This window comes from Equus asinus, chromosome 20 (genome assembly GCF_041296235.1).
Source record: "Equus asinus isolate D_3611 breed Donkey chromosome 20, EquAss-T2T_v2, whole genome shotgun sequence".
Taxonomy (NCBI): Eukaryota; Metazoa; Chordata; class Mammalia; order Perissodactyla; family Equidae; genus Equus; species Equus asinus.
The window spans coordinates 102937780-102952509 of NC_091809.1; the positions used below are offsets into that span (position 1 = coordinate 102937780).

Sequence of the window (14730 nt, forward strand, 5' to 3'; positions counted from 1 at the left end):
CTAAATGTAAACTTAGCAGCTTGCTTTTAGCTAATCGGAATTATCTTTTTAGCTTTGTTATTTATTTCAAATTGCAAAAGAGAGGGGTAAAAAATATTTGCTAATCTTATGATCAAATATATAGAATACCTAATGAATGCAGCTGGATAAAAATAGTTTGTGATTGGAGTAGAATTTCAAGTTTTATACAACATGCAATATTTTGTTTTCATGATAATATCATTACCTCTATATGGTGCTTGAGCATGTATTCATAGCTTTCACAAATTTATGGTCCTCACAATAGGCTGTGAAGTAGATAGGGCAGGCTCATCATTCTCTTTTACAGATGAGCACACAGGCTCAGCAAGATTATTTCATAATTTGGTGAAGCTCACATAGCAGACAAGTGGGAGAGGATCTGCAATTCGTAGTAAGAGCTTCTGGTTTCCAGCTCTCTCTCCAGCAAGACACAGTACTTCCCTTTAAAACATACCTTTGTTGGCTGGTCTGTCTCCACTCCTCCCTTTTCTTTTTTAAGCTGCAATAACTTTATTGATATGTATTCTTGATAAAATTACTTTTCAGCCTGGAGTTTTAAATATTGATTCAGAGTATTGCCGTATTAACCAGAAACATTCTTGGGCATTTGTGGAGTGACCAAAAAGTAATTATAAAGCCCAGGGGATAAATCAACTTTGAACGTGCTTTTGGATTCCAAAAAACAATATAAACAGTTGCCAACAAATTATGTCATTTGACTACTTTCAGAATCTGTTTAGCATACTAATTTAATTCGTTATTGTAATTTTCAGACTAAATAAACTTGAAGATACTGTTATACTAATTAAAGGAAAGATTGAAGAAGTTCGTCTTCCTGTAGAAAAAGTGGATGTTATTATATCTGAGTGGATGGTAAGTATTTGCAGAAAAAAATTACTTCTGTTGGTTAAAACAAAAATGAAAGCAATGAATAAGGTAGCAGTTTTTCTGCATTTAATTATATTTGATAAATGACAGAATGGTGGCATTATTTTAAAACATCTACAATCTTTCTTTGGTAGTTTATTCTGAAATGACAGCTATTTACTGGCTATTAATAATCTTAAAAAAGATAAATTAGCTCTTTTACTTTTAAAGTCATAATAAAGAATTATTATTTTTCTACTTTCTAAATTTGTAGGCACCTCAATATGTTTGCCTAGAAGCCTGCTAGGAGTAGGAAGGACTGGTTAGGATGGTTTAGTCAAAATTAACGTGATGTTCCCACTGTTTCTATCATACTGAATGTCTTGTCTTTCTGCTCTGTTAGGCTATGTAATCAGTGTCCTTTATCACATAAAATAGAATTTATTGGTATTATTAAAATAATAAAATTAAAGTATGTTATATAGCTTTATAATTTGCCGTTGAAATCATGAGTCAAGGCAGAATATTTATTTAAAAATGTATGCAAAGTAAAATTAATGGCATTTGATAGATAATTTGACTTATTGATATGCCAATTCAATGAAGATAAGGTAGATAGTATTTCTAGATAGACAAAGCCTTATGTTTTAAGGTTTTTTTGTAAAAAAACTGTATTTAAGGCATTTTTGTTAAATGAATTTACCAAAAAATTTGAAAAGAATGAATTTTGCTTTATAATTATCTGTAAAATTTGAATAAACATAGTAATTGTAGCAAAAGAGCAGGCATGTCAGGGAGCTTGTGCAATGTTGGGATTCGATGTAGCGGTAGGTTCCAGCCTGGAGCCCGTGGCAGTCACTGTTGCTGGAGTTGCTCCTCTGTATGTGAAACAGCGTGTTGATTTTTTTATGCTAGGGTTGGCTTTTAATAATTCTTGATCACAACACCATTATTTTTCTTATGCCAAAGAATTTGTGTCAGCACTCTGATTTCTCTTGTGAATTGGGTCCGAAGATGTCGGATTTTTAATTATAGATTACTAAATTCACATCTCTTTAAAGCTGGCAAAAAGCGCTTTGGAGAAAGCACATTTGAGGCATTTCCTTGGCGACAATTTTAAATGTTTATACTAAATGTTGGCTGACAAGGTCCTCATCCCTCTAGGGACTATTTTATTTTTTTGGAAAATGTATTTTTTAAATTACTCCAAATTAGACTTTATAGACAAACGAAAAGACAGACTTTACTGAACTTCTTGTCGCCTCAGTTGAATATTTTTACATATCTGATTATAACCAGTTGGATAGTTCCTGCCCTGCCAGCAGAATTATACTTCTGGATATTAGTGTCATAGGAATTTAATTTTAAAATCTGAAAGATGATCTAGAAGCTATTGAAATCATAGAGCCGATTAGTATAACAAAAAATTAGCTGGATTGAGTAAGCTTAGGAGTTTGTCACGTTGATGATGTGAACTTTATTGAAGGGTGTGCTGCTGGTCCTAGGCTCGTTGCCCTCAGATCCATTGTGTGCTCTCCTGCTTTGTTCTGCACTGAAGGAGGGCTGACTCTGCCGGCCACTTTTCCTAGTCCTGTGACAAAGCTCCAGTGACAGCCGGCATCCACTGAGTTTGGGGAGCCCAATGAGAAACCTAATGGGAGATATGAGGAAGGGAGCCTCCAAGACGGTTCTTCCCTTCTCACTTTGCCTGTGGTAGTGTTGCTGGCAGAAGCTGTTTCTTATGTGGCTCCAATTCCCAGTGGACAGGCCTGTCATGATTCTCTCACCCACTGTGCGACCCCAGCCCTGGGCTCTTGCAGCCGTGACTCTTCCTCTTGGCTCTCTAGGGTAGGAGTGGTAGTTACTTCCTGATGTTGTGTGTGTCGGTTGTCTCGCTCCCTCTTGATTTCTTATCTTTTACCTTTTATATAGCCAACTTTCTGCATTAATTTCTTGTGTTTTCATAGCCTGTGGTTTCTGCTCTCCTAGTTAGATTCTAATTGTTGTAAAGGGCTCCTTTCATTTTGGAGGATTGGTCAGGTATGATCTCTGCCTTTATAAGGCAGGTGTTGTAACAAACAATACTGAGTTACTGGAACCTGAGATGAAAGGAGCCACCGTTTGGAACCAAGGTGCTTTCAGAAGCCCTTAACTAAGGGAAAGAGATTGGCGTGTCCAGGAAGTGATAACTAAGAACTTTCCTTCTTCCTCTTCACCAGGATATAACTTAAGAGTTTGCATTATCCTTCTGTCTGCCTTTCCTTGTAAACATCAGTGGAGTTGAAGTCTAGCAGATTGTGTTAAGTGCTTTAGGTGGAGCATTAGACACTGTAATTTATGGCAGTTGTTGTAAGGCAGTCAGCTCTGGATGATCTTATTTCTCTAATGAAATTTGCATTTCAACCCTTAAGTAGGCTTGTGCTAAAAAGTTTTGAGTTTCTTTGTGGATTGGCAATATCATTTATATTATCTACTAAATCCTACAAGTCCCCTCCTAACGTTGGTACTTCTACTAGGATTCCTGAGTTAAGAAACTGGAAAATTCCACTTATGTGATTAAAAAAGGAGCAGATAGGCTTTCTAAAATATATCCAACATTTTTCAGACCTTTCTAGTTTGGCTGAAACAATGGGTAAGTGCTAAATAACTAACTATTTTAAATCTATTTTAAAACCACATTTTCATGAGCCAGCATTTTCAAATTAAAATATATTGCATAGAATCCCCTGTCTTTGAAAGATTTTTCTTTTACATACACCACATTAAGGATGCAGAAATCTAGAAGAACCCATTTTAAGCTATAGTATATATTTTTTATTTTTTTTAAGTATTTTCAACAAATAAGAACAAGAAAAGAATATACCCTGCAGATTTGGACACAGGTGTTTAATGGGCTTGTAATCCAGTATAGCAATGTAGGCATCATATATTGCAGAGCTGTACATCTGTTTGCTTCTGTTATGGCCCACTAACTGTTTCATGGCTTAATCTAGATATGATTTTTGTCTTCAGTTGTTTGTGAACTTTGCCTTTATTTTGAAAGATGTCCTCAGTTAAGGATGTAATTTTAAAAGCCAATCATTGCTTGTTAGCATGTTATTTAGTAAATTCTCACTTGTCTCTTAGATTTATGAATTTCCAGATTTAGGCTTGCCTTTAATTTTACATTTTCGTTTTTATTGAATGGAATTGCTATTTGGTAAAATTGTTATCAGTTAAATAGAAACAGTTTAATCTCTGCAGGATGTTAATATTTGTGCCTGTGAGTGTCTGTTCTTATTTTTCACATTTTCCTCTACCAGTAGAGCCATTTTTTAATGCCTTATTTCTGATTGCCTGATAAACCCATTCAAGGTAAGCATCCCTAATTCTTGTCCTACAAGCCGGATTGACTCACTTGGTGTTGCGGTTTTCCATCTGTTTTCAGCATGACTTTACAAGTGCATAGATAAGATCCTGGCATTGTATGATACAGTTGCCAGAGATGCTTTTTGTTTGCGCCTGTGTTACTTTCTGTCCTCAGGACCATCAGCAAAATTACACATTAGGTGAATTTTATGTTTCATTGTCATGATCACTCATGATATACATTCAAATTGTCTAAGGTCCCTTGTCATTTTTCTGTATAGGCTTGCGTTTCACAGAGGTGGCCTAAAATCTTGTCTTTCCTCAAATATTCTTGGATTTGTCCTCGAAACTTAAGAATTAACTTTTCCCATCCCATCTTCACCAACACAGGTGTATCTGTGTAATATGCATGCACACACATACCTATACCCACAGTGATGGGGTATTGTTGGCTCATATTTAATACTCTTTCTTGTTAGTACAGAGCTTTTCAGGATTTTATAGCCTTTATCACTTAGAAAACTTGGCTTGTGATTTGGCTTATCAACAATCCAGAAACTGGCCTTGAAGCCTGTCATAGGTAGTAGCATTGTAAACTGGTGGATGTTGAAATGTTTTTGTTGTTTTTAGTTTGGTCTGGCAGTGAAGCCGTGCCATTGCAGCCAACCACCATGAGCATACATGGCCTTTCCTGATCTCTCTTCTTGCCTTAAATGATGGAATAATGATTATATAAGTAGTTTAATAAGTTAGAGTCAGGGAAAGTATAAGGAGATTAATTAACGTTTTCAATTGTACAGGTATGTTTTGGCCTTTCCTCTCTTTGACAAGAAATATGCTTATGACTCAAATTTAAGGGTTTTTTCCGCTCTTATAATTTTCTTCTTTTGTATACATTACTCTGAAAATTTTAAGCCAGATAAAATTGCACGTTTAATATGTATTGTTTTGTTTACTTAAAATATTTTCTGAAATAATCTCATATGTCCAGCGATTCATGATAAGGACGTATAAGACTTACTTCCCCCAGCTCTGTTACTTCTTGCCATTTTTTTTTTTTTTGAATTTTTTATTCCTTTGTTGTTCCATTAGAGAAAAAATCTTTTCACTGCAGGATTTCTTGTTTTTTAAAAAAGATCAGTAGATAAAAATAAAAAATAAAAATAGATAGTAATAAAAAATCAGGAACAAAAACTTAAAAATTGATTACAATGTTACATAAAAATTAACTGTAAAAATTGTTGTTTTGATGGCAAAGATTACTGTTGTTTTAATATTTTTTATTTCTATAGTCAGGTTTCATTTATATATTTTTGGTACAAGTAGTTTACCCCTTAGTGGAAGTTACTGGTGATTAGTGAGAGCAAGATGTGTTTGAGCAAATTGCCTTATTTCTCTTAAAGTGTTTTACCTTCCTCGTCTGGCAAACTCTTAGTTCTTTAAGGCTCATCTCAGACGTCAACTCCTCTATGAAGCTTTCCTTTTCTGCCCTCTGAACATGTATAAAATCTCTCTTTTCCTGGAGTACATTTTGCACTTTAGTTTAAGCTTCTATTACAGCTTTTTACAGTATATTATAATAATTGTTTGTGTACCTTTTCCATTCTCCCAAGACTGGAAACCAGGATTTACTTGGTATGGCCAGGTTTCTCACAGGGCTTTGCATTGGTAAATGATGAGGGAGTGTGTGTCACAAGAGAATTTTCTTGGGTAGCAATTCGCTGGCCACAGACATGATCTTATTTCTCATTTTCTGTACAGCACATGAAGGCAGGCAGGTAGCATATGACAGGGTTAAGAATGTTCTCTGGAGTCAGACCACCAGAATTCTTGGCCCTATTTTGCCACTCATAGGTTTGTTACCTTGGGCATGTTACTGAACCTTCCGTGCCTCAGTTTCCTTGTATCTAAAATGAAGCTAACAGTAGTACCTACTTCATAGGGTTTTTGTAAAGATTAAATGAATTAATACATGTGAATTTCTTAGAACAGTTTCTGGCACATGATCAGGTCTCAGAAATTGGCTGTTCGGTTCTGAAAGTTGTACAAATTATTAAGCATTGTATAACTAGTGAATGAGCTGCTAGACTAGGTTATTGAAGAAATGAAAGTTGAAAATGATAATATACATGAAGTAAAGAATATTAATTCTTGGGAGAAGAACATTCTTAGGGCTTTTCCCTTGGCTTATGGGCCCTTTGTAAAAGCAGACCACCATATGTTTCCATGGCTGATGGATGTGGATTATTGGGGGGTTGGGGATATTTTTAGTATTTTTCTTAACATTAACTGAATTAAAATGTATGTATGTTTTAAGCAAAATTTTCAGTTTGTTGCCTTGTAAACAATTTTTAGGCAATATTGATAATACCTAATTATTTTAGACAAAGTGTAAAATACACATTTCACAGTAATATTTTTGAGTACTATAAATGTGAACAGGGTGATAATTACAGTAATTTAACCATGAAAAGAAATTGTGGCTTATAAGAGTATTTTTTTTATAGATGTGCTGACTTTTGAATTAAGAATAAAATGAAAACAGAGCATAAAAATGTAATTAAGACTAGGTCTGGGCCCCGCCTGGTGGTGTAGCAGTTAAGTTTGCTTGCTCTGCTTTGGTGGCCCAGGGTTCTCCAATTTGGATCCCAGACGCGGACCTACAAGATGCTGTGGCGGCATCCCACATATAAAATAGAGGAAGATGGGCACAGATGTTAGCTCAGGAAAACCTTCCTCAAAAAAAAAAAAAAAAAAGAATAGGCTCCTTGTACATAATTTTTTCAGTTTATAATCTGTACATTTGTTCTTATCTTCACTCTTAACCACTCCCCAGCCTCTCTTTTCTTTAATCTTATTATTTGTTTAAATTAGTATTCAGATCACACTCTGCAGCTATTTTATTTCTTACTTTAGCAAGAAGAATGTTTAATAAGAGTAGGATCTTGATATCAATGGGAAAACTTTAACTCTTTGAGAAATCCTTAAAGTGGGTCTCAGGCTATTTTACAGGTACATTAAAAAGTATAGTAATGTGTGTCTTATTCGAGTGTATACTTTTTCTTCTATGATTGAAACCAAATCTAAGTGAAAATATTTAGTCCTTTAAAGAAAGTTGTTTATATTGAAACAATTATGTCTTATGGGTAAATTTTTGCTTTTGAAGTACAATATTTTGGGTGTTGTTTATCTTTTTCATCAAATTTCTGAAAGTTGTCTTTGCCAGGAGACTCAGTGCATCGTGTGGGGTTGATGGATTGGATTTATTTGCTTTTTGGCCCTCCGTAATTCCCTTTGCTGTATTACCTTCTGGTTGTGCTTTTATTAAGTTCTGTGTGAATTGCTTTTAAAAAATCGTTTTGTTCAGTAAGTTCTAAATTATTTTAATTATGAAGATAAAGGGGATGAGTTATTCAGAATATGAATCAACTGCTCTTACAGAAATTTTTCAATTAAACTAGTCAAAGAACATAAGATATTTAATTTTGATTTCAAACTCTAACCTTATCTGGCAAATTTATAAATATTTTTTCGGTAATACTGTTTACTTCTGCCTGGAAGTGAAAGTAAGCTCCAAAATCTACAGTTTACGTTTGCAGGCAGATAGGTATTTATTATAAACGCAGTTAGATTGTCCTATGTAACTGAGTCAGCTCAGTCATAATTATTGTAATAATTAGTATGAAATAGTTCTACTTAAGAATTATCCATGGACAGATGTTTGATTCACAAGTCTTAAGTAATCATATAAATGCCAGTGATCTGTAATAAATAATACCTGCTCCTGTGCTCCCCAACCTGGATTTAGGGAACCCCTCAAGCATGTGTTTGAGAAATAAGAAATTAGATATGGTGTGAAGATTTGGGAGGGAAAAGGCATTATTAATATTTTTATGGAGTGGAATGCAAAATTCTCACAACTTTATAAAAATAAAACGTTAGCCTTCATACTTTTTTGAGCCCTCGCAGGGCTGATGTAAGTCCTTCTCAGTTCCTTGGGAATTCCAATTCAGTCTCTTATGCCGTCAGAGGTATGTCAAGGGACAAGTTTAAGAAGCCATGACTTACGGTGCTTTTTGAAACTTCTTTATAGGGCTTGATGAAAATAACTATCCTCTTAGTGTTTCTTCCCTTTGAGTATCCATCTTTCATATGTTATATTATCTTTAATAGATTCTTCAAATTGGCAAAATTCAGATGGCAAGACTCTGAAATCATTTATTTAGATGGAATGAAAATTTTAGGGCGGGAGATTCATTAAATGTTGATCTGTTCTTATGAATGGCTTTCTTGACCTGCTCTTGGCAGATTACTTATTTTGAGTAAATTTTTCAGTAGCAATGATACATTGATTTGGTCTCCATTTTCACTCTCTTCCCTTTATCCTTTTTTAATACTATAATATTTAAATGGAGATACCCAATTTAAAGTTGAATGAAGGTGAGGCTAAATGACCTTTTTAGAAATTGTCTACAGCCTTGCTTTTATTAATTTATGCTTCTATCCAAGAAAAGTCAATAGGAAATTACATGTGATTTGCCTTGATCAGTTTTGCTAAGGGTTTGCTACTTATTACTGTTTTCAAACAACCCAGATTTTGACTTTGTTGATTTTTCTGTCAACGTTTGTTTTCTATTATATTGACTTCTGATTTAATCTTTAGTATTCCCTTCTGTTCTTTTAGACTTTGATTTGCTGCTCTTTTTTTAGCTTCTTGAAATGGAAGCTTAGATCATTGATTTTCAGCTTTTCTTTTTCTAATATTTGGCATTTGAGGCCAGTGTTTCTCTCCAGGTACTAATGTAGCTGAATCCCACATTCAAGTGATTTTTTAAAATAGTTCTAAGTGTTACTCTTTTTTTCTGAAATTTAATTCTTTATGCTGTTATTAAAAGAGAAAAATCCCAACTACTGTCATATTTTAGAATTAATCTACCATTAAAACCAAAGGCATTGGGGGACTGGCCTGGTGGTGCAGGGGTTAAGTTCACACATTCCGCTTTGGTGGCCCAGGGTTCCCTGGTTTGGATCCCCAGTGCGGACTTATGCACCACTTGTCAAGCCATGCTGTGGCAGGCGTCCCACATATAAAGTAGAGGAAGTTGGGCACAGATGTTAGCTCAGGGCCAATCTTCCTCAGCAAAAAGAGGAGGATTGGCGGCGGATGTTAGCCCAGGGCTGATCTTCCTCAAAACAAAAGGCATTGGCACTTCTGCTCCCGACACTAAGGCTGACTAGGTGCTCTAAGGGGCCTTCTTATTACAGGACCAGTAAATCTTGAAAAACACACATTTTACATTTTTTTCATATTATGGATGTCAGTTTTGATGTTATTTCCTTTCCTTGTTCAGTTCTGTTGTCACTACTTTTTTTAGTAGAGAAAGAACACAGTTTTATTACTAAATAAGCATTAAACCAGAATGTGATGCACATTACAGGCAATTGCTAAGAGATTGCAAAGACAGAAAGAAATCGCACCCTTTTATATAGCCAAGCAGGTGCAACCTATTACCTACATGTTCTCAAGATAAAAAATAATATTGTGAATGTTTTTAATTGCTGGTTTTCCTCGTTTCTTTATGTAATTAGGGAAATTCTGGAGTGCAAGTGTATAAGAATTTGAGGGACAAAACTTAATCCAAATACTTAGTAATGTTTAAGAACTAACAGTTCTGACTTTTAATATGCTTATAGCTCATTTCAGCATTCTTTTCTGTGATATTTCTGTTCATTTCTTTTACCTATCGTTCTATTTGGGATTTTTATCTTTTTATTATTTTTCTGAAAGAGTTCCTTATTTATTCTAGTTGCCAATTTGTTATTAGGACTCCTCTCAAATGTTTTGCTTCTCCTTGTTTTGGGCACACAATAGAATTTAACTTTCTGTCCCCTTTGAAGTCAGATGTGGCCCTGTGCCTTGCTTTGGCCAGTGAAATTTACTGGAAATGGCATGCTCTATCCAGACAGAATGTTTAAGAGCCAGTGCACAATTTTCCACATCCCCTTTCTATGCGTCAGTCATTGTGGAAGTATGTATTAATATGAACCCTCTGTCAGCCTGACTCCCTGAGTAATTAGATATGCAATGCCTCTTGTCAAACTGTAGCATGAGAAATAAATCTTTTTTGTTTTAAGTCATGATATGGGTGTTGTTTTTTAATGCAGGATAACCTGGCTTGTCTTGATGGATACATAATTCTCTGTCTGCTATCTTTGTTGGCAGTGCATGGCATGTCATTTCACTGTTTTTTGGTGTAATTCGATGAATAGACATTCTTCATTATTACTGTGTCAAATTTATTAAACTTCCTTTATGGTTTGAGTTTTTTGTACCTTGTTTACTAAATCTTTCTAGAATTGCCATTACATGTTTTATTAGACTTCTTCATCTTTCTTTAATCTGCTTCACATTTTCTATTGTTTTGACTTTCTTGACTGCATTCTGCATAACTTTTTCAGTTCAGTCTACCAATGCACTAATTCTTTCTGAAGCTCTTTCTAATAATCTTTTAAACCCGTTCAATGAGTTTTTTCATTTCAATTACTTCTTTTTTTTTTTTTTAACTTCTAGGAATTCTCTTTGATTCTTTTAGAACTTTGCTTGCTTGTTACTATTATCTCCAAGCCTCTTTTAATTTAAAGAATCATAAACATACTTATTTTATATTTTGTGTTTTTAATTACAGTGTCTGACTACAGGTCTGCTTTTGCTGCTGCTGTTTCTCCTGGCCCTCACTCATGGTGCTTGGTGCTTGTTTATTTGAGTATTTAATACTACTTGATGTTGTGCTATATATCTTTCAAGAAACTTTTATCTGTGGAAAATTCTTTGATGCCTGGGGTCTTACCCCAAATAATTTGCATTTGTTTTTGTCATGTACTTGGGATAATTACATATGCAGACCACTGTGTTTATTATTTTTAATTTAAAAAACCCACTTTATTAGGGAATGTTTCCAGTGTAAAAAATTTAGAATGAGTATTTCAGTGAACCTCGTGTACCTATCACTCAGCTTCAACATTTTACCATTTTTAGTTTATCTATCTTTCTACTATTAACTTTTTTTGCTATATGTAACTGATAACACTTTTAAAAATGTACATTCATGGGGCTGGCCCCGTGACTGAGTGGTTAAGTTCACGTGCTCCACTGCAGGCGGCCCAGTATTTCGTTGGTTGGAATCCTAGGCGTGGACATGGCACTGCTCATCAAACCACGTTGAGGCAGTGTCCCACGTGCCACAACTAGAAGGACCCACAACGAAGGATATACAACTATGTACCGGGGGGCTTTGGGGAGAAAAAAAAATAAAATACAATCTTTAAAAAAAAAAAAGGTACATTCATTATGCCATTGTCGAGCCTAACAAAATTAGCAATGTCCATATTACAAAAAATAATAATAGTTCCTTAATATCTAATCTGTGTTCACATTTCCCTGAATTTTTTTACATTTGATTTGTTTAAATCAGGATCTGAGATATGTCCACATATTGCATTTGATTAATTTATTTTATAAATCTTTTTTCATTAACCTTTTTATTTTGAGATAATTTTAGATTATTACATGCATCGTAAGAAATAGTACAGAGATCCCTTGTACTCTTTATCTAGTTTCTCTCAGTGATGACATCTTGGAAGCTATAGTGCAGTAGCACAACCAGGGTATTGATGTTGATACCATCAAGATACAGGACAAGCCCGTCACTGCAAGGAGCCCTCCTGTTGTTCTTTTATGACCACATTCACCTCCCCATTCTCCAGTCCCCAGCCTTGACCTCTGGCAACTGCCAATCTGTTCTCAATTTCTATAATTTTGTTATTTCAGGAATGCTGTGTAAGTGGAATTGCACACACAGTATGTGACCTTTGGGGTTTGCTTTTTTCACTTTGTGTAATTCCTTGGAGATTCATCCACATTATCACACACATCAGTGGTCTGTCCTTATTTTTGTGTAGTATTCCAGGGTATGGATGCACTACAGTTGGTTTAACCTTTTGGCTTTTGAAGGATGTCCAGTCTGGGGCTGTTGTAAATAAAGCTGTATGAACATTTGTGTATAGATTTTTTGCATAACATAAACTTCATTTCTCTCTGATAAATGCCCAAGGGTACAATTGCTAGTCATATGGTAACTGCGTGTTTAGTTCTATAAGAAACTGCCAAACTGTTGTCCAGAGGGACTGTACCATTTTATATTCTTACCAGCAATATATGAGTGATTCAGCGGCCAACATCCATCCCCATCCTGCCAGCATTTTGTATGGTCACTATTTTTTATTTAAGCCGTTCCAGTAGATGTGTAGTGATAGGTCACTGCGATTTTAATTTGCATTTCCCTAATGGCTAATGACGTTAAACATCTTTTCATAGACTTATTTGCCATCTGTATCTCGTCTTCACTGAAATGTCTGTGTCTTTTGCTCATTTTCTAGTTTCTTTTTTGTTGTTGTTGACTTTGGTAGTTTTTTGCCAGTCCTTTATCGGAAGTGTGGTTTGCAAATATTTTCTCCTCTGTAGCCAGTCCTCTTAACAGGGTCTTTCGCAGAGCAAAAGTTTTAAAGTTTGATGAAGTTCAATTTATCAATTTTTACTTTATGGATCATGCTTTTGATATCGGGTCTAAAATCTGTAATCTGTAGGTTCACATCCCCGCCCCCCCTTTTTTTTCTTGCCATTCTTTGACAAAACTGGGTCACTTGTCCTGTAGAATTTTCCACATTCTGGATTTTGATGATTGCCTCCTCATGGTGTCATTTAGCGTGTTTTTCTATGCCTTGTATTTCTTTCAAACCAAACATACGAGGTCCAGAAATAGTGGCTTCACAAATTCAAGTTGATTTTTTCCCTGGAATACTTCATGGGCAGTGATGGTAGTTAATTTCTATTGCATCATATCAGGGGATGTCTGCTTAATATCTCTAAATTAATGTCTGCTTGTCTCTTTCTGTTATGTTGAGATTGATCAGTGGCTTTTGGAGTTGTCAGCCTAATCTATTCATTAGAAAATTCCCTGTCAGTCTTTGACCTGATGGTTTTAGAAGCCATTGAAAATGACTCCTTAGATTTATTACTACATTAAAAGTTGCAAATTTGTGGCATTTTAGTTGTATCATTTATTCTTTATTTGTTAGCTGAAATTATTCCATAGCCCTCATCAAATATTTGGTTGTGAATTACAGTTTATATAGGAAGAATAAGATAAATACTTGATATTCTCTATTTCTTTTCCATTTTCAGAATAATGAATTCTCTCTCTAGCATTTTCTAAAGGTTTTGTTGTTGTTGCTTTTAGTAGCATTACTAAATGTCATGGATTTTTAATGTACTTGATATATTTTGAACTATTGTTACTATTTTGGATGTTTAAATTGGCCGATTTTTGAACTTGCCTCTTGTATCCCTTTAACAAACCCTGGTCATCCTCAATATAATATAACTACAGGTGCATATAGTGTAATGAAAGACAGAAAATAGAATCTAAGTATGTTTATGATTCAGACTTTACTTTCTGGTACTGTAAGATAGTTTATGGTCACTTGTACTGCCTAAAGTTGGAATCACAGAATCCTGGTTCCTTCATTAGAAAATGGTCTATAAAGATCACACCCTGGGTTCTAGGAGCTCATTACTGGACTGTCACTGCTTGTGTGTTTTTCTTAGTGGACAGATGTAGCTGTTTTTTAATATAAAAAAATCATGAGTTTATGCTGACATTTCCAATTAAACATTATGGAATTTTTACTTAAAGTCTTAATTTTATTCTTGTATCTCTTTTCTTCTGTGAAGAAAATCTTGATTCATAAGATAATTGCTTATTTGTTTTATCGTATAATATACCTATAATCGTTTCAAAATTTTTTTACCAACTTTACTAACAATGACTTCTAAATGCAGTTTAGACTTTCTTTATATTTTCTTTTGTTCTAGAATATATCTCATGAGAAATGTACGGTCTAAATACTGTGTTTCAAAGTCACTTAAAATAATTTTCTTGTCTGGTTATGTAACCAACTTCACATAGAATCAGATTTGTTTGTTTTCTCTTCATTTTGGGAGAATTGCTGCCTCTTTTTGTTTGTTTAGCTTTAACTATGAAAATAATTATGTGGGGCCGGCCCCGTGGCCCACTGGTTAAGTTTGCGTGCTCCACTTCGGTGGCCCAGGGCTTCACCAGTTTGGATCCTGGGCACGGACATGGCACCGCTCGTCAGGCCATGCTGAGGTGGCATCCCACATGCTACAGCTAGAAGGACCTTCAACTAAAATATACAACTAGGTACTGGGGGGACTTGGGGAGAAAAAGCAGGAAAAAAAGAAAATAAGATTGGCAACAGTTGTTAGCTCAGGTGCCAATCTTTAAAAAAAAAGAAAAGAAAAGAATTATGTGATTCTATTTCTTCTGTCCTTTAGTGAATAGATGACTTTTTTGAGGGGGCTTTTGGTTTGTTTCAAAAATATTAGATATGTATATATTTATATTTTCACCCTTG

The 14730-nt window shown here is 34.8% G+C and overlaps 1 protein-coding gene across 3 annotated transcripts in view; it reads left to right on the forward strand.

Moving 5' to 3' along the window:
• The window catches only part of PRMT3 (protein arginine methyltransferase 3), a 126270-nt gene that overhangs the window by 39163 nt on the left and 72377 nt on the right, over positions 1-14730 (forward strand). For all 3 annotated transcript variants that reach the window (XR_011495945.1, XM_044753404.2, XM_070491348.1), the window contains exon 10: positions 795-894. Coding sequence is in view for 2 of the 3 variants with exons in the window: in XM_044753404.2 (XP_044609339.2) it covers positions 795-894 (100 nt within the window). In the remaining variant the exon portion in view is untranslated. The remainder of the gene's footprint in view (positions 1-794; positions 895-14730) is intronic.